The following is a 27670-nucleotide window of genomic DNA, read 5'->3' on the forward strand; positions in this document are numbered from 1 at the left end:
GAAGTGCCCGGCGGCACGGGCGGCGGCGGCGGCGGCTGTGGGAGGCTGCGGCGCCCGCGGCGGTGGGAGTGTCCCCGGCGGGTCTGCAGGTGCTGCCCGGCCCCTCCAGGGATCGCCGCCCGGCCCGGGCGCTTCCTCCCCTCGGGGGTCCCGGGGCGGCGCCCGCACAGCTCGCGCCTCGCAGGCTGGTGGCCCCCGCCCTTCCCTCGCCCCGGGTACCCCGCGTCCTGGCAGACGGGACCGTCATCCCCAACAAAGAGAGATCACGGAAGTACTGTCCAGGTGTGTCCCGTCGATCAGGTGGATCACTGAATATAAATGGGTTCCTCCAGGCGTCCTCGGGGACTTTGGGGCTTTTTTTTTAAACCCAGGTAGAAATGCATCCTTGCAGCTCAGTCCTCACCAGTCTTCCCCGATCTGTGGATGTTTGTAGGGATAGTGCCCTAAGACGGCACTAACCTACTTCCCTTTTGCAAGATAATCTTTTCTATTAGTACATCCACCTTTTATGTCATGCAAGATTTAGTATTACCTAGTTTTGCAACTGGAAAGTTGGGACTGGGTCTATATGTGCAAACTGATTTTGAGTGACTTGTTAAATGAGTTTAAAAAATGGAATGTGCCCTCTCTCAGGGGATGGATTTGAGGACTGACAGCTTGCAGTTCCTTAGCTTAGTTTTTCTTTTTCTTTTCTTTTTTCCTTTCTCTTTCTCTCTTTTAAGAGAGCTTTTAATTTGTGACTTCTGCTTTGGCCATGAGCATCCCTGTCCCCCCTGCCCCCTTTTCTTTTACTGTGAGGTGAGGGTATCTAAGGAAAAGCTATTTCTCACTTATGTATATATAGTCACAAGTTTTACTACCAAGGGAAAAAAAAGATTTTCTTTTTTTAAAGTCAGTTCCAGTTGTTACCACAAGCCTGTAAATCCTCATAAAGCTTCAAAATGTAAGGGACTCCCGGAAAAAGACAACATGCGCTTATGTTAGTACTGAAAATTGAAATGGAGTTGACCATAAATGGGGTGGTTTTATGTTAAGGGTTTTCTTTTTTAAACGGAGAAATGAGGATAAAATTAATTCTGGAGAAAAGTAAACATCAGAATTCAGTTTTGTGAGTGAGGTGTTTGTTTCCAAAAAGAATACTTGCTCTGCTTTGCCTTTTTAGAATTTCTTAAAGATACGTGAAATTTAGTGTTGTGATTTATGTTGTATGTTAGGTATTTTAAGTTGTTCTTATATTTAATTTTTGTGGTGCACTGTTCTTCTGTGTGTGTGCATATAGCTAGCCTAAGGAGGCTAGCCATATTGAATTATTCAATGCGTGAATTGTGCAGTTTAGGATCACACAGCTTTATTGAGCGATTCACGCATTGGGCAGCATTCTGTTCAGAAAGTAGAGGGAGGGGAAAGGGGAAGCTCATGTAGGGCAAATGTGGGAGCAACTGAGGAAATGTTCTGGTTGGTTGACTTTAAGTTTCCATTTTACATAGTAGGGTTTACAAAGTGGGGAGCAGATATACATTGATTAGAGTGGAATGTTTGGGCTTTCTGATAAGCTGTCTCTAGAGGACTAGTTTTATAATCAGGTGTTGCTTATCAGCAACCCTGTAGGGTGTATTCTGTTTTCTTGGAAAATCTTGCAGGTTAATTATTTTTATCCTCTGGAATAGCCCTTCTCTGAGAGGGTTCTTCTCCTTACAATGCCCAATCCAGGTTGCCATTTTATTTTACTTAACATGCGTATGAGGTAGAATTGATAGAATTTTGTGATTGATGTATTCCGTCTACCACATTATACAGAGCAGGAGTTGGCCCAATGCCAGTTTCTAGAAATAAAGTTTTATTCAAGCACATTTGTTAATATGTTGTTGATGGCTGCTTTGGTGCCATAACTTCAGAGTAAAAGTGGTTGCCACAGAGGCCATAGCAAAACCTAAAATATTTACTACCTGGCTCTTTACAGAAAATTTTTGCCTACCCCTGATATGTATTTAGTACACACCAAGCACTGTGCTGGTGTCTGGGTATGGAGTTCTTAAAGAAGTGGACACAGATCTGTCCTCAAAGCATTTACATCCTAGTTGGGGAGATAGAGGCAGAAACACCTAAACAAATGAATGTAAAATTATAACTTGATAAAAGGCAGCAAAGGAAAGTAGAATGTATTGGAAGTATTTTGAGTAAATATGAGAGGAGGAGGATCTTTTAATTAGGTGGGAGGAGCTGGGTAGAAATTACCTAGAGCTGTGGTCCAGAAGATGGCTTGGGACGCAATATACTGCTTATTGAAATAAATCCCATGTAGAGATTTTTAGCTTGTCTGGTCTTGCTGGAGGCCCACAGAAATGGAATTACCTGGGCCAAATTTCTGTTTAATGCTCTGCTTCCATCCTCACCCCTTCTTCTTTTTTTTTTTTTAAATTCAGTTTTATTGAGATGTATTCACATACCATACAGTCATCCATGGTGTACAATCAGCTGTTCACAGGACCATCATATAATTGTGATTCATCACCCAAATCTATTTTTGAACATTTTCCTTACACCGGAAAGAATCAGAATAAGAAAAAAAAAAAGAAGTAAAAAAGAACATCCAAGTCATCCCCCCATCCCATTCTATTTTTCATTTAGTTTTTATCCCCATTTTTCTACTCATCCATCCATACGCTAGATAAGGGGAGTGTGATCCACAAGGTTTTCACAATCACCCCTTGTAATCTACATTGTTATACAATTGCAAGAGTCAAGGCTATTGGGTTGGAGTTTGGTAGTTTCAGGTATTTACTTCTAGCTATTCCAATACATTAAAACCTAAAAAGTGTTATCTACATAGTGTGTAAGAATGTCCACCAGAGTGACTTCTCAACTCCATTTGAAATCTCTCAGCCACTGAAGCTTTATTTCGTTTCATTTCGCATCCCTCTTTTGGTCAAGAAGATGTTCTCAATCCCACGATGCCGGGTCCAGATTCATCCCCGGGAGTCATATCCTGCGTTGCTAGGGAGATTTACACCCCTGGGAGTCAGGTCCCACATAGGGGGAAGGGCAGTGAGTTCACCTGCCGAGGTGGCTTAGTTGGGGTGGGGGGAGAGAGAGAGAGAGAGAGACCACATCTGAGCAACAAAGAGGCACTCAGGGGGAGACTCTTAAGCAAATTATAAGCAGGTTTAGTCTCTCCATTGCAGTAACAAGCTTCATAGGGGCAAGCCCCAAGACAGAGGGCTCAGGATATCAAGCTGTCAGTCCCCAATGTTTTCTCACCTCTTCTTTTACCTCAATTTCTCTTTTACTGCAGGAAGGACCTCTGAACCTCTAAACCCTGGCACTGGCATCATGGTGAGTGGGTTGGGGGGGATGCAGGATGGCTGGGCGTCTTAGTTGGCCAGGACCACAGACTAATTGGCTTGAACAACAGAAATTTATTTTCTCATTGTTCGGAGGCCAGAAGTCTGAAATCAAGGTGTTAGCAGGGCTGTGCCTCCTCTTAAAGGGGAAGCTCTGTTCCCTGCCTCTCCCCTAGCTTTGGGCAGGGGGCCGGCAGTCTCTGGCTTTCCTTGGCTTGTGGTGGCATCCCTCAATCTCTGCCTCTGTCGTGTGGCGTCTCTCTGGGTCCAAATTTCCTCTCCTTATAAGGACACTGGTCATGTTTGATTAGGGTCCACCCTAGTTCATTGTGGCCTCGTCTTAACTAAACACATCTCCAAGGACCCTGTTTACAAATCTGTCCACATTCACAGGATCCGGGCTTAGGTCTGCAACATGGTTTTTGGGGGCGGGCCATACAGCCCCTTTCGCAATGACTCAACTCTGCCTTTGTGTACCAATAAAATTATTTACAAGGGCCGGGCTTGCTCACCCCCGGGTATAGAGAGAGCTCCTTGTCTGAACTTCCCTAGTGATAACCAGTCAGCCCGCGTGCCGTGGGAAGGTCCTGGGAAGGTCCTGGCTGAACCGTAGCGTGTGTGCTGTTTTAGGAATCAGTTACCCTCCAGAACGTGGCTGCAGGGCTCACCCAGGAGTGGGCGTTGCTGGACGGAGCGTGTCGGAACCTCTGCAGATTCGCGATCCTGAAAAACTGCAGGACCCTGGCCTCCGGGGGTAAGCGTGGCATCCTCCCTCCCCCCGTGCAGGTGCCAAGTGCTCTGGAAGCGCCTGCTGTGTCCCAGGAGCTCTGTGGGGCAGGGGTGAGGTGTCAGGGGTTACTGTGGTGAAGAGCCCCCCACTGGCTTCCTGTCACGTTGACTGCGTTCTCTCCTTAGTAAGAATCTGTGGGTATCTCCTCTGAGCCTGGCCCTGGGCTTCTGGGCTTAGAGAACCTCAGTCCCCTGGGACAGAGAGGAGGGTGTTTGTGGTTTGAGTTCCTGTGAAAGAGCTTTACCAACTTGGCTAGAAATTGGGTGGGATCATTTTGCTGCCCCCTAATGTTGCACTTGCTCACCCTCAGAATCCTGAAGCCCGTGTTGGTGCTGGGGCTGGGAAAGGGTTTGCTGCCCTCTGCACCCCTCCTCCCCCCGGGATGCCCACGTCTCTCCCCATGAACAGGGACCCCACCATGCACACCCAGTCTGGCCTGCCAGTTGGGGCCAAGAGGAGAGCTGAGGGCAGCTTGTTCACGCTGCAGGTGTAGGTGAGTGCCAGGTAGACAGCTGAGCTTGTGACCTGCCTGGTCTTAGGTGGCACAGCATTGGGAAATGTCAGGCGGAGAATTTTCTAGAGGGCCTTTTTGTCTAAGGGAGAGCAAAGGCTCTTTGGAGTGAGATTTCTCAGGTTTCTTTAACTTCCCCTCTTTTTTCACTTTCCAGCCCTCATCTTATACTTTCCTTTGGTCTTAGAAAAAAGATCTGGTCCACTTCCTCCTTTTTTTTTTCTCTATTGTCATATAAATCACATACAACAAAATCCACCCTTTTAGAGTGTACAATTCATTGACAGTTAGTGCATTCACAGACTTGTGCAGTCATTAGCACTACTTAATTCCAGAATGTTATCCTCACCCCCAAAACCAACCCTATACTTTTTAGCAGTCACTCTATCCCCCCCCAAAAAAGCACCACAGATCTGTGTTCAGTATCCATGAATTTAACCATTTTGAATATTTCATATTTAGAACCATACAGTAAGTGACCTTTGGTGTCTGCCTTCTTTCACTCAGCATTATATTTTCAAGGTCTGTATTGTAACGTGTCAGAACTTCATTCCTTTTCACAGCTGAATAATATTTCACTGAATGTACAAACCCACGTCGTGTTTGTCCATTCGTCTGTTGATGGACATTTGGGTTGTTGCCACTTTTTGACTATTATGAAGACTGCTGCTGTGAACATTGGTGAAAAAGTTTTTGTTTGACCACCTATTTTCAGTTACATACCTAGTTTCAGTTACATACTTAGGAGTGGAATTGCAGGGTCTTGGGTTATTTTATGCTTAAGTTTTTGAGGAAGTGCCAAAGTGTTTTCCAACGTGTCTGCACGGTTTTGCCTTCCCACCAGCAGTGTTTGAAGATTCCAGTTTTTCCACATCCTCACCACTTGTTATTGTCCAGTTCTTTAAATTTAACATTTCTTTGTCTAATTGCTTCTTACTTGTTTTCCTGATATTCCTCCCTTTTGTGTGAAGATCAGTCTAAATCCTCATAGAATCTTGGGTCTGTGCGTCTCAGTCCCCCCTTATTCCTCACTGCCAAATTCTGCACACAGTGAAACTCCTTGGAATCTGGCTTTGCTCATTAATGCCTTTTTCCCTTTTAGTCTCTTCCAAAGTTTGGGGTCACTAGATATACAAATAGTTGAACATTTTTTATTGTGGTAACATGTATACAACATAACCTAAATCTCCCTAATGAATATAGATGCAAAGAGATTTTTTAAATATAGATGCAAAGAGATTTTTTAAATCTCCCTAATGAATATAAATGCAAAAATCCTCAACAAAATACTTGCAAATCGAATCCAAAGACACATTAAAAAAATCATACACCATGACCAAGTGGGGTTCATTCCAGGCATGCAAGGATGGTTCAACATCAGAAAAACAATCAATGTATTACAACACATTAAAAACTCAAAAGGGAAAAATCAATTGATCATCTCAATAGATGCTGAAAAAGCATTTGACAAAATCCAACATCCCTTTTTGATAAAAACACTTCAAAAGGTAGGAATTGAAGGAAACTTCCTCAACATGATAAAGAGCATATATGAAAAACCCACAGCCAGCATAGTACTCAATGGTGAGAGACTGAAAGCCTTCCCTCTAAGATCAGGAACAAGACAAGGATGCCCGCTGTCACCACTGTTATTCAACATTGTGCTGGAAGTGCTAGCCAGGGCAATCCGGCAAGACAAAGAAATAAAAGGCATCCAAATTGGAAAAGAAGAAGTAAAACTGTCATTGTTTGCAGATGATATGATCTTATATCTAGAAAACCCTGAGAAATCAACGATACACCTACTAGAGCTAATAAACAAATTTAGCAAAGTAGCGGGATACAAGATTAATGCACATAAGTCAGTAATGTTTCTATATGCTAGAAATGAACAAACTGAAGAGACACTCAAGAAAAAGATACCATTTTCAATAGCAACTAAAAAAATCAAGTACCTAGGAATCAACTTAACCAAAGATGTAAAAGACCTATACAAAGAAAACTACATAACTCTACTAAAAGAAATAGAAGGGGACCTTAAAAGATGGAAAAATATTCCATGTTCATGGATAGGAAGGCTAAATGTCATTAAGATGTCAATTCTACCCAAACTCATCTACAGATTCAATGCAATCCCAATCAAAATTCCAACAACCTACTTTGCAGACTTGGAAAAGCTAGTTATCAAATTTATTTGGAAAGGGAAGATGCCTCGAATTGCTAAAGACACTCTAAAAAAGAAAAACGAAGTGGGAGGACTTACACTCCCTGACTTTGAAGCTTATTATAAAGCCACAGTTGCCAAGACAGCATGGTACTGGCACAAAGATAGACATATAGATCAATGGAATCGAATTGAGAATTCAGAGATAGACCCTCAGATCTATGGCCGACTGATCTTTGATAAGGCCCCCAAAGTCACCGAACTGAGCCATAATGGTCTTTTCAACAAATGGGGCTGGGAGAGTTGGATATCCATATCCAAAAGAATGAAAGAGGACCCCTACCTCACCCCCTACACAAAAATTAACTCAAAATGGACCAAAGATCTCAATATAAAAGAAAGTACCATAAAACTCCTAGAAGATAATGTAGGAAAACATCTTCAAGACCTTGTATTAGGAGGCCACTTCCTAGACTTTACACCCAAAGCACAAGCAACAAAAGAGAAAATAGATAAATGGGAACTCCTCAAGCTTAGAAGTTTCTGCACCTCAAAGGAATTTCTCAAAAAGGTAAAGAGGCAGCCAACTCAATGGGAAAAAATTTTTGGAAACCATGTATCTGACAAAAGACTGATATCTTGCATATACAAAGAAATCCTACAACTCAATGACAATAGTACAGACAGCCCAATTATAAAATGGGCAAAAGATATGAAAAGACAGTTCTCTGAAGAGGAAATACAAATGACCAAGAAACACATGAAAAAATGTTCAGCTTCACTAGCTATTAGAGAGATGCAAATTAAGACCACAATGAGATACCATCTAACACCGGTTAGAATGGCTGCCATTAAACAAACAGGAAACTACAAATGCTGGAGGGGATGTGGAGAAATTGGAACTCTTATTCATTGTTGGTGGGACTGTATAATGGTTCAGCCACTCTGGAAGTCAGTCTGGCAGTTCCTTAGAAAACTAGATATAGAGCTACCATTCGATCCAGCGATTGCACTCCTCGGTATATACCCGGAAGATCGGAAAGCAGTGACACGAACAGATATCTGCACGCCAATGTTCATAGCAGCATTATTCACAATTGCCAAGAGATGGAAACAACCCAAATGTCCTTCAACAGATGAGTGGATAAATAAAATGTGGTATATACACACGATGGAATACTACGCGGCAGTAAGAAGGAACGATCTGGTGAAACATATGACAACATGGATGAACCTTGAAGACATAATGCTGAGCGAAATAAGCCAGGCACAAAAAGAGAAATATTATATGCTACCACTAATGTGAACTTTGAAAAATGTAAAACAAATGTTTTATAATGTAGAATGTAGGGGAACTAGCAGTAGAGAGCAATTAAGGAAGGGGGAACAATAATCCAGGAAGAACAGATAAGCTATTTAACGTTCTGGGGATGCCCAGAAATGACTATGGTCTGTTAATTTCTGATGGTTGTAGTAGGAACAAGTTCACTGAAATGTTGCTATATTATGTAACTTTCTTGGGGTAAAGTAGGAACATGTTGGAAGTTAAGCAGTTATCTTAGGTTAGTTGTCTTTTTCTTACTCCCTTGCTATGGTCTCTTTGAAATGCTCTTTTATTGTATGTTTGTTTTCTTTTTAACTTTTTTTTTTCATACAGGTGATTTGAAAAAAGAAGGGAAAGTTAAAAAAAAAAAAAAAAAAAGAAAAAAAAAAAAAAAGGGGAAAAAAAAAAAAAAAAAAGATTTATTGCCCCCTTGAGGAGCCTGTGGAGAATGCAGGGGTATTCGCCTACCCCACCTCCATGGTTGCTAACATGACCACAGACATAGGGGACTGGTGGTTTGATGGGTTGAGCCCTCTACCATAAGTTTTACCCTTGGGAAGACAGTTGCTGCAAAGGAGAGGCTAGGCCTCCCTGTATTTGTGCCTAAGAGTCTCCTCCTGAGTGCCTCTTTGTTGCTCAGATGTGGCCCTCTCTCTCTGGCTAAGCCAACTTGAAAGGTGAAATCACTGCCCTCCCCCCTACGTGGGATCAGACACCCAGGGAAGTGAATCTCCCTGGCAACGTGGAATATGACTCCCAGGGAGGAATGTAGACCTGGCACCGTGGGACGGAGAACATCTTCTTGACCAAAAGGGGGATGTGAAAGGAAATGAAATAAGCTTCAGTGGCAGAGAGATTCCAAAAGGAGCCGAGAGGTCACTCTGGTGGGCACTCTTATGCACACTTTAGACAACCCTTTTTAGGTTCCAAAGAATTGGGGTAGCTGGTGGTGGATACCTGAAACTATCAAACTACAACCCAGAACCCATGAATCTCGAAGACAGTTGTATAAAAATGTAGCTTATGAGGGGTGACAATGGGATTGGGAAAGCCATAAGGACCAAACACCACTTTGTCTAGTTTATGGATGGATGTGTAGAAAAGTAGGGGAGGGAAACAGACAGACAAAGGTACCCAGTGTTCTTTTTTACTTCAATTGCTCTTTTTCACTCTAATTATTATTCTTGTTATTTTTGTGTGTGTGCTAATGAAGGTGTCAGGGATTGATTTAGGTGATGAATGTACAACTATGTAATGGTACTGTAAACAATCGAAAGTACAATTTGTTTTGTATGACTGCGTGGTATGTGAATATATCTCAATAAAATGATGATTTAAAAAAAAAAAAAAAAAAAAAAAAAAAAAAAACTACATTTTTTGTGTGTGTCACGGGGGTGGGTGGTGAGGTGGGGGGTTCATACCACCAGTTCTTTCTGAGGCAAATTAAATTTCTTTTCTTTTAATTCCTTTTAGACTGGCAGTCACACCTGAAACCCAAAGAGTCCACTCCTTTGCAGGGTGTTTTGGAAGAAAAATCATCTATCGATACGCAAATGGTAAGATTGACAGGGTTTGCCTTTGATTCCCTGTCATAGGAGAAGTTGAGGAGAACGTGAGTTGTAAATACGCCACCTGGGAGACACGTGAGCCAGTCTGTTTCCTCAAGGGGAAGCAGTGTCTGAGCAGAGCCGATGGCGGTCGGCTCGGGCGGATCCTGACAGGCTCTCAAGACTTCTTTCTTCCGTGAGAGTTCCCAACAGGTAAACAGTTCCATAGATATGAATCAGATGTACTTTGAGTGGTTGAAATCTAATTTACTCCTAAACAATTCTCAGAAAAATGCTGTGTGTTGGAGAATCCCAGCGATAGGGGTATGAGAAGGCCTAAGGAACCCGAATTTCCAAGACACCAGATATCTCTGGAAATGCCAAAACCGTGCTTCTGCCGGAAGGAAGCAGCCCTGTGGCTGTCCCAGGCGTGGGTCGCTGTTTGTCATCGCTCAGCCCTTAGCAAGAGCACCCTCCGCTGAAGAGGGGACACCTGGTGAACTTAATCTCAGTGGGAAGGACTTCCAGAGGAACTTCAACCTGGAACTACACAAAAAGCTCAAACAAGAGAAGCCCACGTTGATTTTGAAGACTGTGGGGAAGTTTGTCCAGGAGCCCTCCCTCTTGGGAGACAAGTTGAGAACCCAATGCAGGAAAAATCCCTTGAATGTCATCAGCGTGGAGCAGTTTGTGAACTGGCTCACACATTACCGTGCACAAGAGAGAGGCAGAGTGAACCCCCTCTGACTCTCCGTCCCCTTTGGCCCTGAGTACCGTCCTCGCCAAACGACAGGAGTTTGCAAAGTTTGGGTTCCCAGGCTTGAGGGTTGGTGAAAGTTAGGTTCAGGGTTTGGCTCATGGGAGGCCCAGAGCTCGGCCTGGCCCCGAGCTGGGCCTGTCTGTCCATTCTAGTGATATTGCTGAGCTCCTTCAGTCTGTACCCTTCCCTCAACGCCATAGATCAGTGGTGACAGTGTCAGGGGCCCCAACCCAGTGGGCGGGGTGGGCAGCCTGGATGGTAGAGAGCCCTGCTCCGTTTTCCTTTGCCGGGGAAGCTTCTGGAGCTCGGGGGATCCTCAGCTCTCCACAGCCTCATGTGGACAGTAGAGCACGGTCTATGACAGACCCTGGGGCGCCTGACGCCCCTGCTTTCCCCCAGATCCTCCTCTTCCTGGTTTACACTCTTGTTTCAGAATTGTGTGTCCTCCAGTAGCTGCTTGGGAAGGGGTGTGTGGGAAACACATTCTCGGAGACCTCAATTGTAGGGTCCCCTTCCAACCTGTTATTTGCAGGCACCCCATTAGTTTGCTGCTGTCACCCCTTCATAGGGTGTTCTGTGCATCGTCACATGGGCCTTCAGTTAATGCTGGTTGAGTGCAGGAGTAAACGGGTAAGTGCAGGATGATGGTGCCTCTGGTGCCCCCGTATCTCCATCGGCGGATGGACCTAGTGGGTGAGGAAGGCATATGAGTCCACGAGGGCCACGAGTCTTCTCCATTGTCTGTGGGTTCTTTCCTCTCGGTACGGGGTCCCAGCACCTGCCACAGAACTCCAAGGCCAGCCTGGCAGTCGCCTGTCAGACCACCGAGTGTGAGAGAAGAGGGGGCTTCTGCTGAGTCAGAGCCCCAGGAAACGGGAAGTGGGTACAGGAGGCCCACTGGTGGACACGTGCTTCGGGAAGTCAAACAGCTCATCTCTAAAGACGGACAGCCCCTAAGTGGGAGGGCCCGGATTTGGGGCTGGGAGTTGAATCCAGGCCTGACTCCAGAGACCAACACTGTTGCTCACCAGGTTTTACTGCCTGCCTGGAAAACTATGTGGATAAACAAAGACCACCCAAGTGAGAATCAAGCAAACGCTATTATTTAGAGCTTACTGTAGCCAGGGAGTTAGCCACCATCACTTGAGTCTGGCAGAGACCCCAAGGCAGGCCAGGGAGTGGGAAAGCTTTACATGGAAAAAAGGGAATCTTCCGCTGTGCCCTGCTGGGAGGGGGTTGGCCTGGAGAAGCTGGAGCTGGCTATTTGGAAATCTGGCATCCTGTGTGATTGGTTGGGGACCATGTTTGGCTTCCTCTGATTGTCCTAAGCTGGAAGCAAGGGCAAAAATCAGGCAGGCTGTCAGTTATCGATCACCCCTGGCTGTTTTGGATTGATTGTTGCAGGGATTATTGTGGTTTGGCTCCCTGGGCTGATTGCTGTAGACAGTGGCCAGCTTTCCGGACATTTCCCTGCCTTTGTCCTTTTGTCTGGTCTTTCAACTGGATGGGGATCAGACAACCTGCTGCTTGGTTGGTGGCGCTGACCCCCAGCCAGCCCTCCCGGGACGGGGCCAAGGCCTCACTGGGCCTTGCTGCAGTCACTTTCCCCCGTGTGGCTGCTTTGAGGGCTTCAGGTCACCCTGTCACATGGGAAAGGGTCTGGGGGCAGGGGACAGATGTGGGCCTTGTGGCTCACCTTCCATGGCCAGCAAGGCCAGGAGAGAGGCTGGTGGGGAAGGGGCGGGGAGCTGCTCTTCAGATAGCCCCCAGGAGGCGGAGGAGTGGTGACCCCCAGCTCCATTCTTCCGATGGCCCGCCTCTCCTCCCTGACACCCAGCTCCTGGAGGCCGGGTCTGGCCTCTCTCGGCCTCCGCCGGATCCCCTGTGCCCACAGCCTTGCTCAGCACAACTAACAGTGCTCAGTACCTATCTGTGGAACAAATACAGAAATTCAGTGGCCGACACAAGTCAAGGAACGTTCTCTGTGTCAGAATCATAGTGATGAAAATGTTCGTGCTCAGAAACAAGGGTGTCTTGGCATCCTAGGGCTGCTGTAACAAAGCACCGCAAACTGGGGGCCTTCAGACAGCAGAAGTCTATCGTCTCACCATTCTGGAGACCAGAAGTCCAAATCAAGGTGTCAGCGGCCTTCCCTTCTGAATCCTGGAGGGGAGGGTACTTCCCAGGTTCTCCCAGCTTCTGGTGGTGGCTGCCCGTCCTCGGAGTTTGGTGGCTTGTGGATTTAGCACTGAATCCCTGCCTCTGTCTTTTATTTTTTGGTCCAACAAATGGCTTATTCATTCATTTATATCCTGCCTCATTCTGTAATAGTATCAGGCAGCCTGCAGACGTGCCTCCTCTGTCTTCCCGTCTTCTCCCCGTCTTACAAAGGCACCAGTCGTATTGGATTAAGGGCCTGCCCTACTCCAGCATGACCTCATGTTACCTGATTCCCTCTGCCAAGACCCCATTTCCAAAGAAGGCCGCTGGGGTTAGGATGTCAGCTTATCTTTTCAGGAGACAGTTCAGCAAAGGGCTTTTTCTGCAGTAGAACACCTTGCAGCATCTCTGGGGGCTCAAGCTAAACTTCAGCCAGGTGACCCATGACCTGAGAGGGGTCAGGCCTGTCTCTGCATCTCCAGAGTGACCTGTCCATGGAGACCCTCATTGAAGGCTGGCACCCGCCTGGGGAGGGGCACACGGGGTGGGAGTCACCAGACCTTGACACCTCCACTTCTCAGCACAGTGCCCCAGGCTGAGGGCCTCTTGGCCCTGCGCAGTCTTGGCCTCTCCTCTGCCCAGCTCAGCTCCTACCAGGGCTGCACCTGAAGATGCAGATGAGGCTTGTGATAGGGCACAGGGGCATGCTATCCACTGGAGAGGGCCAGCCAGCCTCAACGCAGTCACTTGAGTTTTGGGGGTACACAGGGAAGCCCCCTTTGCAAGAGCTTCTCTCCCCAGCTAGGTCTCAGGGTCAGCTCCACCCAAGCATCGTCCCTGGAGGGAATGAGAACTCCCTGGGACTGACCCGGACCCCGTGGGCAGCCTCCTTTCATTCAGCACCTGTTGAGGCTGGACACCCAGCCCCTGCCACCCCCCAAGGCGTGTGAACCTCGGAGGTAGCTGTGTGCAGCCCCCAGGCCTGTGGACCCAGAGACCACTCCCCGCCCTGGGCCACTGGGTCCATCCCGCGTTCCTGTCTGGCTGCATTTCCCTCCCACCTCCACCCACCAGCAAGTCCTGCTGACCTGACCTCCAAACCCCCCGCACCCCTGGTTGCTGCCCACAGCCGCCATTGGATCTCTCCTGGACCCCAGAACGGCTCCTGACGGGCTCCCGGGGGGCGTCTCCCCACCCAGCCTGCCCAGCGATGCCTCCCCTTCCCCGGGTACCCTGCACCCCCCACCCCCCACTTTGGAGTTGCGAGTCTGTCCCAGGGGTTAGCTTGCTTTATGTGAGAATGAGATAAATCTCAAGGCGAACAGGGCCTTTCTCTTTCATCAGGCTTGTTCCCGGTAGCGGGACGCACCCCGCAGACGCACGGGGGTGAGCAGTGGGGGGCGCTGAATCCCACCGGCTCTGGCGCTAACCCGCGACCTCTGTGACTCTGCCCAGGGCCCGACGGCGCACGGGCGGATCCGGAGGGCTGCGCTCCCCCTGCGCGCGCGGGGCCGCCGCGTCCCGGGGCCGTCGGGGAGTCCGGGTGAGTGACCGCGAGCGGGGAGGCTTCCTGAGGTTCGCGCACCGGGGTGTTGTGTGTTTCCTTCAAACCAGCCCTGCGGAAACCCTGAAAATAAATCCCCGCAAAGATCCGAAACGGGAAATTACAGGGAAGAACGGGTTTCATTACAACGCTGCTGAAAATGACAGTTGAGTTTTCTGCAAGTGGCATTATGTTTAATAAATAGTGGTTAAAAAGGCCACTTCTATGAAAGGGGGAAATAATTGAGGACAAATAACATTTCAGTTTTAATTTTGCAAGGCTTTGCTTCCTTAAAACTTGCTTTCGAAGGAAGAATGAACTTTGTTAAAAGTACCATCTGACCTTGTGTTTGTAATCTGTATTATATTGACGGGGCAATTCTTAGATTTAAATTAGGTGCTGCTCCTCCATGTCTCGGTAAACCTTCCAGGGTGAGCTCAGCCTGGTTACTTCTGAAGGGAGTGTGACTGTCACCGGATGCTGAGATCAATACTGGGAAATAATTGCAAATAAAACACAGCCCCCTTCCCCGTGGAGCTCACAGTCTGGCTGTGTGGTCAGAATTTTAAATGAAGACCCAGATGCAATGGAAGTATGTAATACCAGGACTTCATCTTGGGTGCAGGGGAGAGCTCTGGAAAAGACCAGATACTGGAGCTTAGAGCCGGGTTTCTCAGCCTCCGTGCTACTGGCATTGTTGCCGGATTATTCTCTGCCGTGGGGGCCGTCCCGGTCACTGTGGGATGCTGAGCAGCCCCCCAGGCCTCCACCCACTTGATGCCAGGAGCACTCCCCAGCCCCCAAGTCGTGACAGCCAAAAACATCTACAGATATTGCTGAACGTCCCCGCAGAAGCACTGGCTTAGACCATAATACATTAATATGATACTCTTTTGCTTGGCAAAGGGTTGGGCTGTTGGGAGAAGGTCTGGAGAGTGGACTTCAGGCCCAGGAGGAGCTTCTGTGAAATCCCCTGGGGAGCAGAGGGCCCCGTGTACCCAGGGACCCGTGGCAGGCCTGGGTGGTGGAAGCAGAGGAGAGGGGACGGCAGCTTGAGCTGGTTTGAGAGGAGTCGCTCCAGTTCACTCAGAGCCTGGAAGGGCAGGGAAAAGAACTTGGCCGGTATTCTAAGCCCCCTGGGAAGCGGGTGGGGCACTGAGGTGAGCGGCCCATCGCAGCTGTGATTTTAACAGAACCTCCAGCGCCTGAGTGGAGGGAGGATGGGTCTTGGGGGGTTTGAGTGGTGGGTGGAGGCAGTTAGGAATGGAACGGTCTTGGGGGGTGAGTGTGGTATAGCTGTGTCGGGGGTCCCCAGGACCACCCCAAGTTTCGATGATTCACTAGGACTCACGGGACTTAGCATTTAGTCACGTGCACAGCTACTATTTATTATAGCGAAAGGATACGAAACATGATCAGCAAAGGGGTAAGGCATCTGGGACAAGGTTTGGAGGAAACCAGGTGCAAGCTTCTAGAATCCTCTCCCCAGTGGAGTCACACAGGACATGCCAAATTCCTCCAGCAACTAGTCCTGATTCAACCAAGGAAGCCCATTAGAGACTCGGGGCTTAGGGGTTTTTTATCCGGGGCTGGTCATGTAGACACCCTCTGCCTGGCACACACCAAAATTCCTGACTCCCCGAAGAAAGCTGGCGTTCAGCGTAAACCTCATTGCACAGTGTGGACACAGTGAGCCCCTCTGATCATTTAGGGAATGGTGCGAACCCTAACAAATTCCATGTTCCCAGATGCCAGCCAAGGCCGACTTGCAAGCCGGGCTCTGTAAGGAGAGCAGTTTCAGAAGTCAGTCTGCTACTGTTAACTCTTTTCTACACAGTGGGGGAAGAGTTGAGATAGTCTGGTGTCTCAAGCATTCGTTCATCTACCAGGCGACGTGGAGTGTTTATGTACCTGCATGGCATGAGGGGTGACGGAAGGAAAAGCACAGGCTTGTTCTTACAAACCTTACAGTCTGGTGAGGGCAACAGAAAATAAACACCCAAACATGTGACTATGAATAGGTGAGGGCTGTGAAGAAGGGGGGAGGGTCCTTCTAGAGAAAAGAAGAGATTCTGGATAGCGGGAAGGAGTGATGTTTTAGTGGAAACAAAAAGAAAAGGGGGATGTAGGAGGTAGCCTTTTGGGGGCTGGAGTGGGAGGTCGGGGGTTTGGGGGTAAGTACTCCATGTAGAGACATCTTTTTTTAAAATTAAGGGGTGGGTCTCTAGAGTGCCCGAGAGGGGTGAGATTTCTGCTTTGAGCAGCTGGAGGCAGGGATGTCACTTCCTGAGATGGAGGAAGAGTGGTGCATTAGTTAGGGTTCTCTAGGGAAACAGACTCAACAAGAGATATCGGTAATACTAGATTTTATGAAAGTGTCTCATGCAGCTGTGGGGATCCATGAGTTCAAGTTCCATAGGACAGGCAGCGAGCTTGCAACTCCGATGAAGGTGTTTAATGAACTCCTCGGGGAACGCTTCACTGGCTAGCTGAAGAAGAAGCGAAGGTCCTCTCTCTCTCTTCCTTGAAAGTCTTCAACTGATTGGATTAAATCCAGCTGCTTGAATTCTCTCATTGCGGAAGACACGCCCTTCATTGGTATAATCAGTCACAGGTGCATTCGATTGACTGATGATTTAATACACCACCGTTCTGGTTTATTAACCAGCCACAAATGTCCTTGCGGTAATGGTTAGGCCAGTGCTTGCTTGACCAGACACCTGGGCACCATCACCTGGCCAAGTTGACACATAAACCTAACAATCACAAGCGGGCTCTGGGAAGAAGGTGATGAATTCGTTTTGGAAAAGTTTCACTCACAGACCCTCAGATAGTCAAGTGAAGATATTTAAGCTGATGGCATCTTCATTTTCCTGGGGCTGTCATAAGAAAGTACCACAAACTGGAGGGCTTCAAACAACAGAAGTTCATTCTGTCATTGTTCTGGAGGACAGAAGTCTGAAATCAAGTATTGGCAGGGCCACACTCCCTCCCAGGGCTCTAGGGGAGGATCCTTCCTTGTCCCTCCAGGCGTTCCTTGGCTTGTGGCCGCATCTCTCCAATCTCTGCCTCCATCTTCACATGGCCTCTCTCCCAAGAGTAGATTCTCATCTCTGTGTCTAAATCTCCCTTTTCTTATAGGGACATCAGTCACTGGATTAAAGCCCATCCCAATCCAGTGTGACCTCATCTTAACTCGTTCTGTCTGCAAAGACTCTTTGCCAAGTAAGGTCCCATTCGCAGGTACTGGGGTTAGGATTCGAACATACCTTTTGGGGACACAATTTGACCCATAACAGTTGGATATGTGGGTCTGCAGTTCAGACGTGAGAGTCAACCTGGGGAGTTTGGCCTTGTCAGGGTAGTATTGGGGCTTTGCACCCATAGAATGGGGGAGGCTCACTCTCAAGACAGAGAGGATGGAGGGAGAGGAGAAGAAGGGAAGGTCTGCGATGAGGGGGCTCCAACATTGCACGACAAAGGAGGCGTTTGCACAGGAGGCTGGGAAGATGGCAGGGAGGTGGCCACCAGAGCCCAGAGAGGCTGGGCTTGAAGAAGGAGGGGACTGGATGAGCAAACACGTCAGCTGGAGTCCTTGCTATGATGGCAGTCACTGGTGTTCCAAGCCAGGGGTTATCCTTGAAATGGCAGTGGTGGGAAGTGACTGGGAAGCGAGGAAATGGACACACAGAGGACTGAGTTCTCTTAGGAAGAATTTGTCTGTGATGCATGTGTCAGCATCCTGGAGCCACTGTCACAAATTACCACCAACCAGGGGGCCTAAAACAGCAGTAATTTATACTCTCATGGTCCTGGGGCCGGAAGTCTGAAATCAAGGTATTGGCAGGGCTGTGTTGCCTCCGAAAGCTCTAGGGAAGGCTCCTTCCTGGCCTCTGCCAGCTTCTGGAGCCTCCAAGCGCTCCTTGGCTTGTGGCCACATCTCTCCAAGCTCTGCCTCCATCTTCACGTGGCCTTCTCCCTTGCGTGTCCTCCTATCTTTGCCTCTTCTCTTCATGTAAGGACACCAGTCATTGCATTTAGGGTTCATCCTACTCCACTGTGACCTTATCTTAGCTTGATTACATCAACAAAGACCCTATTTCTAAATAAGCTCGCGTTCACAGGTACTGAGGGTTATGACTCGAACATATCTTTTTGGGCGACACGATTCACTCCAGTACAACAAGAAACAGAGATAGAATAGAAGCTAGAGGGCAAAGAGGGGGGCAGAGATTGGATGTACTCAAGTTTAAACACCGATGGGAAAGGTCCAGTCAGGAGGGAGATGGGGGCATCAGGGCTGATGACTTGTCTGTGATAGGAGAGGTAGGAGAGTGGGGTGGGAGTGCAGGAAAGTTGTCGATTTGAAGGCAGGAGGGGGAGGACCTTTCCTTCACACAGGCCGTCTTGCAGGTGGTAGTGGTTTGTCTGTCCCTGCTAGTGGTGAGTCCTTAGGTCCACAGCAGCCCTGCAGAGTGGGGGCAGGAGAAGGGGGCTGGGCAGCTAGAGGGGCAAATGCTTCAGAGCTTCAGATTCTGCAGGTGGAGTTGAGACAGTGGCTCCTGGGATTTGGAATGGAAGGAATGTGTGTGTGTGTGCATGCATGTGCATCTGTGTGTGTGTGTCTCTGTGTGTGTCTATGTACATACGTGCACGAGTGCATGTGTGAATCAGTGTCTGTGTGTGTCTGTGTGCACGTGTGTGCCTGTGTCTGTGGGTGCATTTGTATGTCTGTATGTATGTGGCTTTGTGCTTGCACGAGTCTGTGTGCAAGCATTTGTGACTCTGTGTGTGTGCATCTGTGTGTGTGTGTGATTGCTCATGGTCGGGGTGGGGCGGCCTCCAGGTCCGGGCATGTGCACACCAGGACAGGCACACACTGCTGTTCTCACAACTTTCCTCCTCTCCTCTAGCTCTGCCTGCTCAGGCCCCCACCTGGCTCCAGGAGGAGAGCGCAGAGGAACAACAGTTGGCTCCTGGGATGCTGACCACCTGTTCACAGGTACGGAGGACATTTTTCTTGCTCCAGAAAGGCATTGCTGGGCCCACAGGCTGAACTTGTCCCCTTCTGGGGGCCTGGAGCTTCTTGGCACCCCCAGGTGGGTCTCCAGATTTCTGGGCTCTTGGCCTTTTGCGGTGGGTGGGGGGCTGCCCAGGAAATGATCCCACTCCCTCGTTCAGACCCTCCCTGCGCTGTTGCCCTGTGCCTTATTCTCCTGAACATTGGGAGTGGAAACTGTCTTTGTTTCAGAGTCTGCATAGACTTCATTGAACAAACAAATGTTTCTTCTGCCTGCAGTTACTCAAGTCTGCTGGACCCTGGAGCTAGAGGGGAATAACACTAGAAGGGCTTTATAGCTAGTTGTTGATGGGTAAGGTTTTATTCCCCCAAAGTAGAGATCTTTTAAAGCCACACCTCTTGGTGCTGTTGTTCAGGGAGTGAAGAGTAGACAGAGGAGTCCTGAGGCCTGAGCCAAGGGACAGATCCTGGAAGACCGCAGAACACAGTTTGGAAATCCTAAGTGTAGGGACTTCCTTCCCCAGGCCTGCCGGCCCCGTCATCCTTTTTTTGTAAAATTCAGTTTAATTGAACTGTTTTCTCATACTATACAGTCATCCAAAGTGTACAATCAGTTGTTCACAGGACCATCACATAGTTGTGCACTCATCACCACAATCAAATTTTGAACATTTTCCTTACTCCCCCAAAATAAAAATAAGAATAAAAATAAAGGTAAAAAAGAATACCTAAAGCATTCCATCCCCCATCCCACCCTCTTTTTCATTTAGTTTTTGTCCCCATTTTTCTACTCACCTGTCCATACACTGGGTAAATGGAGTGTGAGCCACAAGGTTTTCACAATCACATGATTACACTGTGTAAGCTACATAGTTACACAGTCATCTTAAAGATTACGGTCACTGGGTTGCAGTTCAACAGTTTCAGTATTTCCTTCTAGCTATTCCAATATACTAAAAACTAAAAAGGTGTTATCTACATAGTGCATAAGAATAACCTCCAGAGTGACCTCTCAACTCCATTGGAAATCGCTCAGCCCACTGAAACTTTGTTTTGTTTCATTTCTCTTCCCCTTTTTGGTCAGGAAGATTTTCTCAATTGCATGATGCTGGGTCCAGGCTCATTCTCAGGAGTCATGACCCACATTGCCAGGGAGATTTACACCCCTGGGAGTCAGGTCCCACAGAGTGGGGAGGGCAGTGAGTTCCCCTGTCGCATGGGCTTAGAGAGGGGAGGGGCCATATCTGAGCTACAGAGAGGTTCTCTGGGGGAGACTCTTAGGCACAGTTATAAGTAGGCTTAGCCTCTCCTTTGCAGTAACAAGCTTCTAAGGGAAAGCCCCAAGACTGAGGGCTCGGCCTACTAAATTTGTAGTGCTCAATGTTTGTGAGAATATTAATAATAACCCAGATGGGGAAGTCCAACATTTCCGCATTTCCTCCCAGCTACTCAGGGGGGCCCTGTAAACACATTTTTTTTTCCTTCAGTTTTTAGAGTCCTATTTCTAGTGCTACCGATAGGAATTAAACATTTTATAAGAAAACTTAAGTGCAGCAGTAAGATTTAGAGAAACAAAATCTATTATGTCAATGACTATGATCTTACTTTGGAAAATGTTTATCAAGGCATTTCTACAGAGTAGCTGTTGAACCACTAATTAGTCCCTACAGAGTAATTCCATGATCAACTAGCAAGAACAGTGAACTCTCTTAGCTGAGACCAGGTTTTCAGGGTCAAGGCAAGTTAGGGGGATGAGGTCATTATCCCCCCAAATTTGGGGGATAATGCAGATCAGAATCTGTGAGTAAACTGGCACAGCCAATGGGAATCAACTCACAAAGCCAGGCCCAAGTCAAGAAATCCAAAACCAAAGTAAGGAGTAATGAAGGAAAAGCCTCATTGCAAGCTTACAGCTTATAATATAGAACCTCCAGAAAGGGAGGGAGTATCAGGGAGAAAGTATATTTGGATGTGTCTCTCTGTGGAGGGAAAGCAAGAAGGAAAAGAGAGGGGAACAGAAAGAGAAAAACAACTGAAAAGAAGAGCCTTACTAGGCGTTCAAAAGAGTCCTGAAGGCATAAATCCAGGCCAAATTCTACTCCCAGCTTGCTAAGTAACTCCAGGCAATTCACAGGCCTTTCTGGACTTCAGCTTCCAGAGTCTATAAAGTGGGGCAACTGAATGGGTTGGTCTTATAGGATCTTTTTTTTTTTAAATTCAGTTTTATTGAGATATATTCACATACCATACAGTCATCCGTGGTGTACAATCAGCTGTTCACAGTACCATCGTATAGTTATGCATTCATTACCACAATCTATTTTTGAACATTTTCCTTACACATGAAAGAATCAGAATAAGAATAAAACATAAAAATAAAAAAACCCACTCAAATCATCCCCCACATCCCACCCTATTTTTCATTTAGTTGTCCCCATTTTTCTACTCATCCATCCATACACTGGATAAAGGGAGTGCCACCCACAAGGTTTTCACAATCTCACTGTCACCCCTTGTAAGCCACATTGTTATACAGTCATCTTCAAGAGTCAAGGCTACTGGGCTGGAGTTTGATAGTTTCAGGTATTTACTTCTAGCTATTCCAATACATTAAAACCTAAAAAGTTATCTATATAGTGTGTAAGAATGTCCACCAGAGTGACCGCTCAATTCCATTTGAAATCTCTCAGCCACTGAAGCTTTATTTTGTTTCATTTCGCATCCCCACTTTTGGTCAAGAAGTTCTCAATCCCACGATGCCAGGTCCAGGTTCATCCCTGGGAGTCGTATCTCCCGTTGCCAGGGAGATTTACACCCCTGGGAGTCAGGTCCCACGTAGTGGGGAGGGCAGTGAGATCACCTGCCAAGGTGGCTTAGTTAGAGAGAGAGGGCCATATCTGCCCAAATTACTTTGAGATGTATCGGGATTTCACCCTAACCTGTACAAACCTACCAGATCTCACTTCCTATTCAAAGTTCCATGTAATTATGGTGTTTGATTAAACTGACCATACAAGTTAAATATTTTAGTGTGCTACAGAAAATGTAGATCCTGCACCAAATAAACATCTCTTCCCTTGGTCTCATATAGAATTTGAAGTTTTAGAACACAGTCAGTATTGTCCTTTACTCTTTGGCCTGATTTGCTTAGTCCTAACCAGATCTGCTTCATTCATATCTCTAACTGAAGTCTGAACTCTTTTCCAGCTTTTTTAACAGTTGCCATATGATGTAATACTGACATTCATAGCTGCTGAGCTCTAGCTCTGAGTTTCAGGTGTCACTCAGATACCCAAAGTTCCAGAGACTGACCAGGTTATACACAAACAGCTCAGCATCTCAGAAGTTAGATATAACCGTTACAACTCAGGAATAGATGTGACTGCTGTAAGAACTTACAATCTAGGGACCATTACCATAAGCATTCCCCTGATAAGATTCAATTCTCAGAGTTTACACATTATAGTTAGTCTATGTCAGTGAGGCGTTATAATTGTCTTTTTATTTCTGGTGCATTTCACTCAAAATGCTGTCCTCAATATCCATTCACCTAGTTGTGTGTCTCGCAGTTTCATTCCTTCCTGCAGCTGCTCAATGCTCTACTGTGTGCACACATCACAGTTCACCATTCTGTTCATCAGTGTACCTTTAGGTCACCTCCATCCATTGCAAATCATGAATACTGCCTCCATAAACACCAATGAGCAAATGTCCATTCATGTCCCTGCTCTCAGATCTTCCAAGAATACACCCCATAATGAGGTTGCAGGACCTTTTGTCACTCACATACTCAGCTTCTTTTGGAACCATCACACTGTCCTCCAGATAGGCTACACCATTCTACTTCTCCCACTAACAGTGAATAGGTACATCCCTCTATCCATGTTTTCTCCAGTACTTGTATCCCTCTGTTTATTTTTTCCCTGAAATTTTACAGAGATATATTCACATACGATAGTCATCCACACTATACAGTTGTTCACAGTATCATCATATAGTTGTGCAATCATTGCCACAGTCAGCACTTGAACATATTCATTCCTTCAAAAAAATTAAAAAAGAATAATAAAAAAGATAAAGAATGCAATACAGTACAATAATAAGGTCAGACAACAACACCACTACCAAGAATCCCATACCCCTCCCTTTTATCCCCTTCTCATAGACATTTGACTTTGGTATATTGCCTTTGTTACATTTAATGGAAGCATATTACAATGTTACTGTTAACCATAGACTCCAGTTGGCATTGATTATATTTTTCCCAAATACCGTCCCTTTTTCAACACCTGGCAAGATTGACATTCATTTGTTCTCCCACATGTAAAAACATTTTTATAGTACATTAAGTCACCATCATTGACCAGTCTAGGTTTCACTCATTTATACAGTCCCAGTCTTTATCGTCTGTCTTTCCTTCTGGTGTCATACATGCCCCTAGCCCTTCTCTTTCAGCCTTACTCACAGGCATCTTTGTTCAGTGTACTTACAATGTTGTGTTACCATCACACAGAATTCCCACCGTCCTCTTCTGACAGCTGGCGAGGGGTGGTCCTGGGGTGAACCAGGATGGGTTTGCCGTTGTAGGGATCAGTCACCTTTGAGGATGTGGCTGTGGTGTTCACCCAGGAAGAGTGGCTGTTTCTGGACCCTGCTCAGAGGAGCCTGTACAGAGACGTGATGCTGGAGAACTACAGGAACCTGGCCGCTGTGGGTAAGGCTGGCCTTGCTCTCGTCTGCTCACTGACACAGCTCCTGCAGGTTCCGGAACTATGCTGGTTTGGTGAAAAGAGAGGTGAAGAGGCAGAAGAGTCCTTCCTGCATGGAGCTTACAGCTTAGTGACTTCCCTGTGGAAATAAAGTTGTAGCCACTGCCCTTTGTTTCTCCGTGGTTAAAAGCTTCTGGGTTCTCAAATATATACTTGAGCTTGGCTCTGGGTTTTTGGGACTGGAGAGCCCCCGTGTTGTCTAGGACCCAGTCAAGGAGCTTTTATTTTATCTCCTTGGAGGAAGAGATTCCCTGTGTTCATCAGAATTTAGGCATGGTCATTTTGCTGCTGCCACCTCTAGAACCCCATAAAGACTTCAGAACATTGGCTCTAGCTCATAGAAGAGCACTGACCTCCCATAGCTTGTGTCTTTATGTGTGAGCAGAATATCAACTATGCAAATGCAGTATGTTTTCCCATTTGATGCAAAGAGAAGAGCTGTGGACCACAGAGAGAGGAATCTTCCAAGGAACCTTTCCAGGTGGGCATCAGGCAGATGAGAAACCCTGAGGATAGAAGCTCTGGTTTAAGGGGAGCATTACGTTTGGAAATTGTCCACCAGGCAAACATTTCCGATGCCATTGACTGAGAAGATTAGATCTGCTTGGTGTGAGCTCCCTTAGCAAATTCTGCTGTCTTTATTCATTCATTTTCCTTCTTATCTGTAATGCTTTACCCTGGTTTTTAAAGAAAGATTTATCCTGTTTCCTCATTACATTTAACATTTCCATGGATATATTTTATCTATTTCCTCCCACTGTACATTCTTGCTACTGGTTTTTCTCAACATCAGCCCTAATCTTCATTGAATTCTTTATTAGTAAATTATCTACCCTTTTCATTTCTTGTTTCTACAGTTTTGTAACTCCTTACATGACTAGATGCCTTAACATTTTTCTTTACTCTCTGATATGTTCCTCCCCCTTTCAATTTCTTTCCATATTTAGGGTAAGTTTTTTAAAAAAAAAATCCTCAAGGGCCTTGCTTTCTCTTTTTGGTCACTTTGATCACACAGTTCCTTTCTCTGTTCTCTGAATTTTCCCCCCTAATTCATTTCAGGACTTCAACTTCAACTCCCAGAGTCAATTACTGACCAAGATATTTTTGGGGAGATACCATCCAGTGGCATGAAAAGAGTAAGATTCACAAGGGATTATTTTTGTTCTTCTACTAGGAAAAGCCTGGGGTTGTTGTCAGTTAGAAAAGCAGCGTAAGAACCATGAGAGGGACTTGAAGAAGTGGTGTTCCCCCAGGAGAACGTAGCTTCTTGGGAGGGAGTCTAGAATGTCATGGACTAGAAAACACTACACATAGATGAAGACTATGTCTTCAAAGATTTCCCACAAGTAGTCATTTTCATAAATGTGACACAGGTATCAAGCATTTAAAACTTAAAGCTTTACACAATTCAGAAAAATTGTATGTAAGAAGCTCCATGAAAATAATGAAATGATAGAACCTTGTGCCAGAGTGTCCCATTCACTTTGTTCTGCTTGAGAAAACTCAGGATAGAAACAGTACAGATATACTGAAAATGATTATGAGGATATATAAATGTTTTTGTGTTTTTCATATACAAAATTTACTTGGGGGAGACTATCTGTGAATGTAATAAAGCATTTGGTCTTCACATTTTCCTTAACTGACAGGAGCAACCTCAACCTGGAGAAAAACTCGATAAATGTAATGAATTGGGGAAACCCTTTAACAGCATTGAATCTCTTCTTCAGTACCAGAGGATTCATATTGGAGAAGACCCCTGTGAGTATAGAGCAAGAGGAAAGTCCTTCCAAAGTGCTCACCTAGTTGTGCCTGAGAAAAGTCGTGGTGGGGATAAAACCTATGCATGTAATTCTTGTGAAAAGTCCTTCAGATACAGCTCTGACCTTATTAGGCATGAGAAAACTCACACGACAGAGAAGTGCTTTGAATGTCAGGAATGTAGGAAAGCCTTCAAGTATTCTTCAAATCTCAGGCGTCATATGAGAATTCACACTGGAGAGAAGCTGTTTGAATGTAATCAGTGTGGAAAAAGCTTCACAAGGAACTTTAACCTGATTTTGCACCAGAGAAACCACACAGGAGAGAAACCCTATGAATGTAAAGATTGTGGGAAAGCTTTTAATCAGCCATCATCTCTTAGGAGTCATGTAAGAACTCACACTGGAGAGAAACCCTTTGAGTGTAGTCAGTGTGGGAAAGCCTTCAGGGAACACTCGTCACTAAAGACGCATATGCGAACTCACACTCGAGAGAAACCTTACGAATGTAATCAGTGTGGGAAACCCTTTCGGACGAGCACGCATCTTAATGTGCACAAGAGAATACATACTGGGGAGAAACTTTATGAGTGTGGTGCTTGTGGTCAGGTCTTGAGTCGTCTCTCAACTCTCAAGAGTCACATGCGAACTCACACTGGAGAGAAGCCCTATGCGTGCCAGGAATGTGGGCGAGCTTTTGGTGAACCCTCATCCCTTAGGAAGCATGCAAGAACTCACACTGGCAGGAAGCCCTACGTGTGTCAGGAATGTGGGCGAGCCTTTGGCCAGTCTTCCCATCTTACTGTACATGTGAGAACCCACACGGCAGGGAGACCCTATGAATGTAATCAGTGTGAGAAAGCTTTCAGGCATAGCTCTTCACTTTCTGTACACAAAAAGATTCACACTGGCAGAGCCAATGTCGCAAATAGCAGCCTCCCTTTATCACTGTCTCATCCATATGGTGGGCCCCTTGCTAGTTAATTTCAAGTTTTTAAAAATTCAAACATTTGGGGCTGTAATTGTTTCTCTTAGTAGTCTTCTAGCTACACCACACGCTTTAATATAGAATATTTTCATTAATTCTAAATATTGTCTTAATTTCCATGATCATGTATTCCTGAAGCCCTGAGTTGTCTGGAATTAGATTTTTAATAACAATATATGGGTGTATTTTTATTGAGGTATAATTATTTACAGTGAAATGCATAAATCTTAAGTTACAGTTAGATGAGTTTGACAGATGTATACATATATGTAATCAACATCTCATTCAAGATTGTAGAATATTTCTATTATTCTGGAAAGTTTCCTGCATGAATATGGATTTTTGTAGTTACCTTTTTCTTACTGGTTTCTAATTTAATTACATTGTGAGCAGAGTATGCAGTTGTTATCTTGTTGAGATTTCTCTTTGGTCTAGAGGGGCATATACTGCTAGTTGCTCCCCCAAGTTTACCCTTCTTTCTTACAAAAGAAACTGGATTTTTTGTTCATGTTGATACTGTGTACTATTGAAAACCCTCTATCTCCCAGCCCTTCTTGCAGCTGTGGGAGGCCACATTCCTCTCAGTCCTGGGCAGTGTAATTATGAGAAGTCACCGACTATGGCTCTGGAAAGGGATGGTTTCATTTGGCTTGCTCACTCTACTTCTTGCTTTTGTGGAAGACATGATGTCTGGAGCTAGAGGAGCCATCCTGTGACCAGGAGGATGGAAGCCATAGACTAAGAATAGTGTGGCCAGAAATCACAATGATCCTGGCTCCCCCATGGTCTCTTTGTTTGCCTGCGTCCGCCCTGAACTGTTTATTTCCGGATGCCTTGTTCACATGAAAAACAAAACAAAACATTTCTTAATGGTGCAAAACACTTTGTGTGTGTTTATGTGTGTGTGTAAGTGGGAGTGTTTATTACAGCCAAATGTAGTCCCTAACTGATAAATTTAGCATGTGGTCAATTTTTATAAATGTTTCATGTGTG

At 46.1% G+C, this 27670-nt stretch overlaps 1 protein-coding gene across 3 annotated transcripts; it reads left to right on the top strand.

The window, feature by feature from the left end:
* The first annotated feature begins 22 nt into the window (after window positions 1-22).
* ZNF333 (zinc finger protein 333) lies at window positions 23-27368 on the top strand. 3 transcript variants are annotated; one of them, XM_037818274.1, is made up of 11 exons: window positions 23-282; window positions 3293-3333; window positions 3972-4095; window positions 9604-9686; window positions 14053-14140; window positions 17282-17365; window positions 19054-19142; window positions 23748-23874; window positions 24315-24410; window positions 24989-25065; window positions 25579-27368. In XM_037818274.1, the coding sequence occupies exons 2-11, from the start codon at window positions 3331-3333 to the stop codon at window positions 26671-26673; spliced, it is 1866 nt and encodes a 621-aa protein (XP_037674202.1). In that variant the 5' UTR covers window positions 23-282; window positions 3293-3330; the 3' UTR covers window positions 26674-27368. The 3 variants fall into 3 exon arrangements, with proteins under 3 accessions (XP_037674202.1, XP_037674204.1, XP_037674203.1); XM_037818276.1 differs by lacking the exon at window positions 24315-24410; XM_037818275.1 differs by lacking the exon at window positions 17282-17365.
* Window positions 27369-27670: the final 302 nt, after the last annotated feature.

Source organism: Choloepus didactylus, chromosome 25 (genome assembly GCF_015220235.1).
Source record: "Choloepus didactylus isolate mChoDid1 chromosome 25, mChoDid1.pri, whole genome shotgun sequence".
In the NCBI taxonomy this organism is placed as follows: Eukaryota; Metazoa; Chordata; class Mammalia; order Pilosa; family Megalonychidae; genus Choloepus; species Choloepus didactylus.

Coding starts and splice junctions, on each gene's coding strand:
- ZNF333 (XM_037818274.1), top strand. Junction 4,096..9,603: donor CAGGACCCTGGCCTCCGGGG/GTAAGCGTGGCA, acceptor AATTCCTTTTAG/ACTGGCAGTCACACCTGAAA. Junction 25,066..25,578: donor CATCCAGTGGCATGAAAAGA/GTAAGATTCACA, acceptor CTTAACTGACAG/GAGCAACCTCAACCTGGAGA.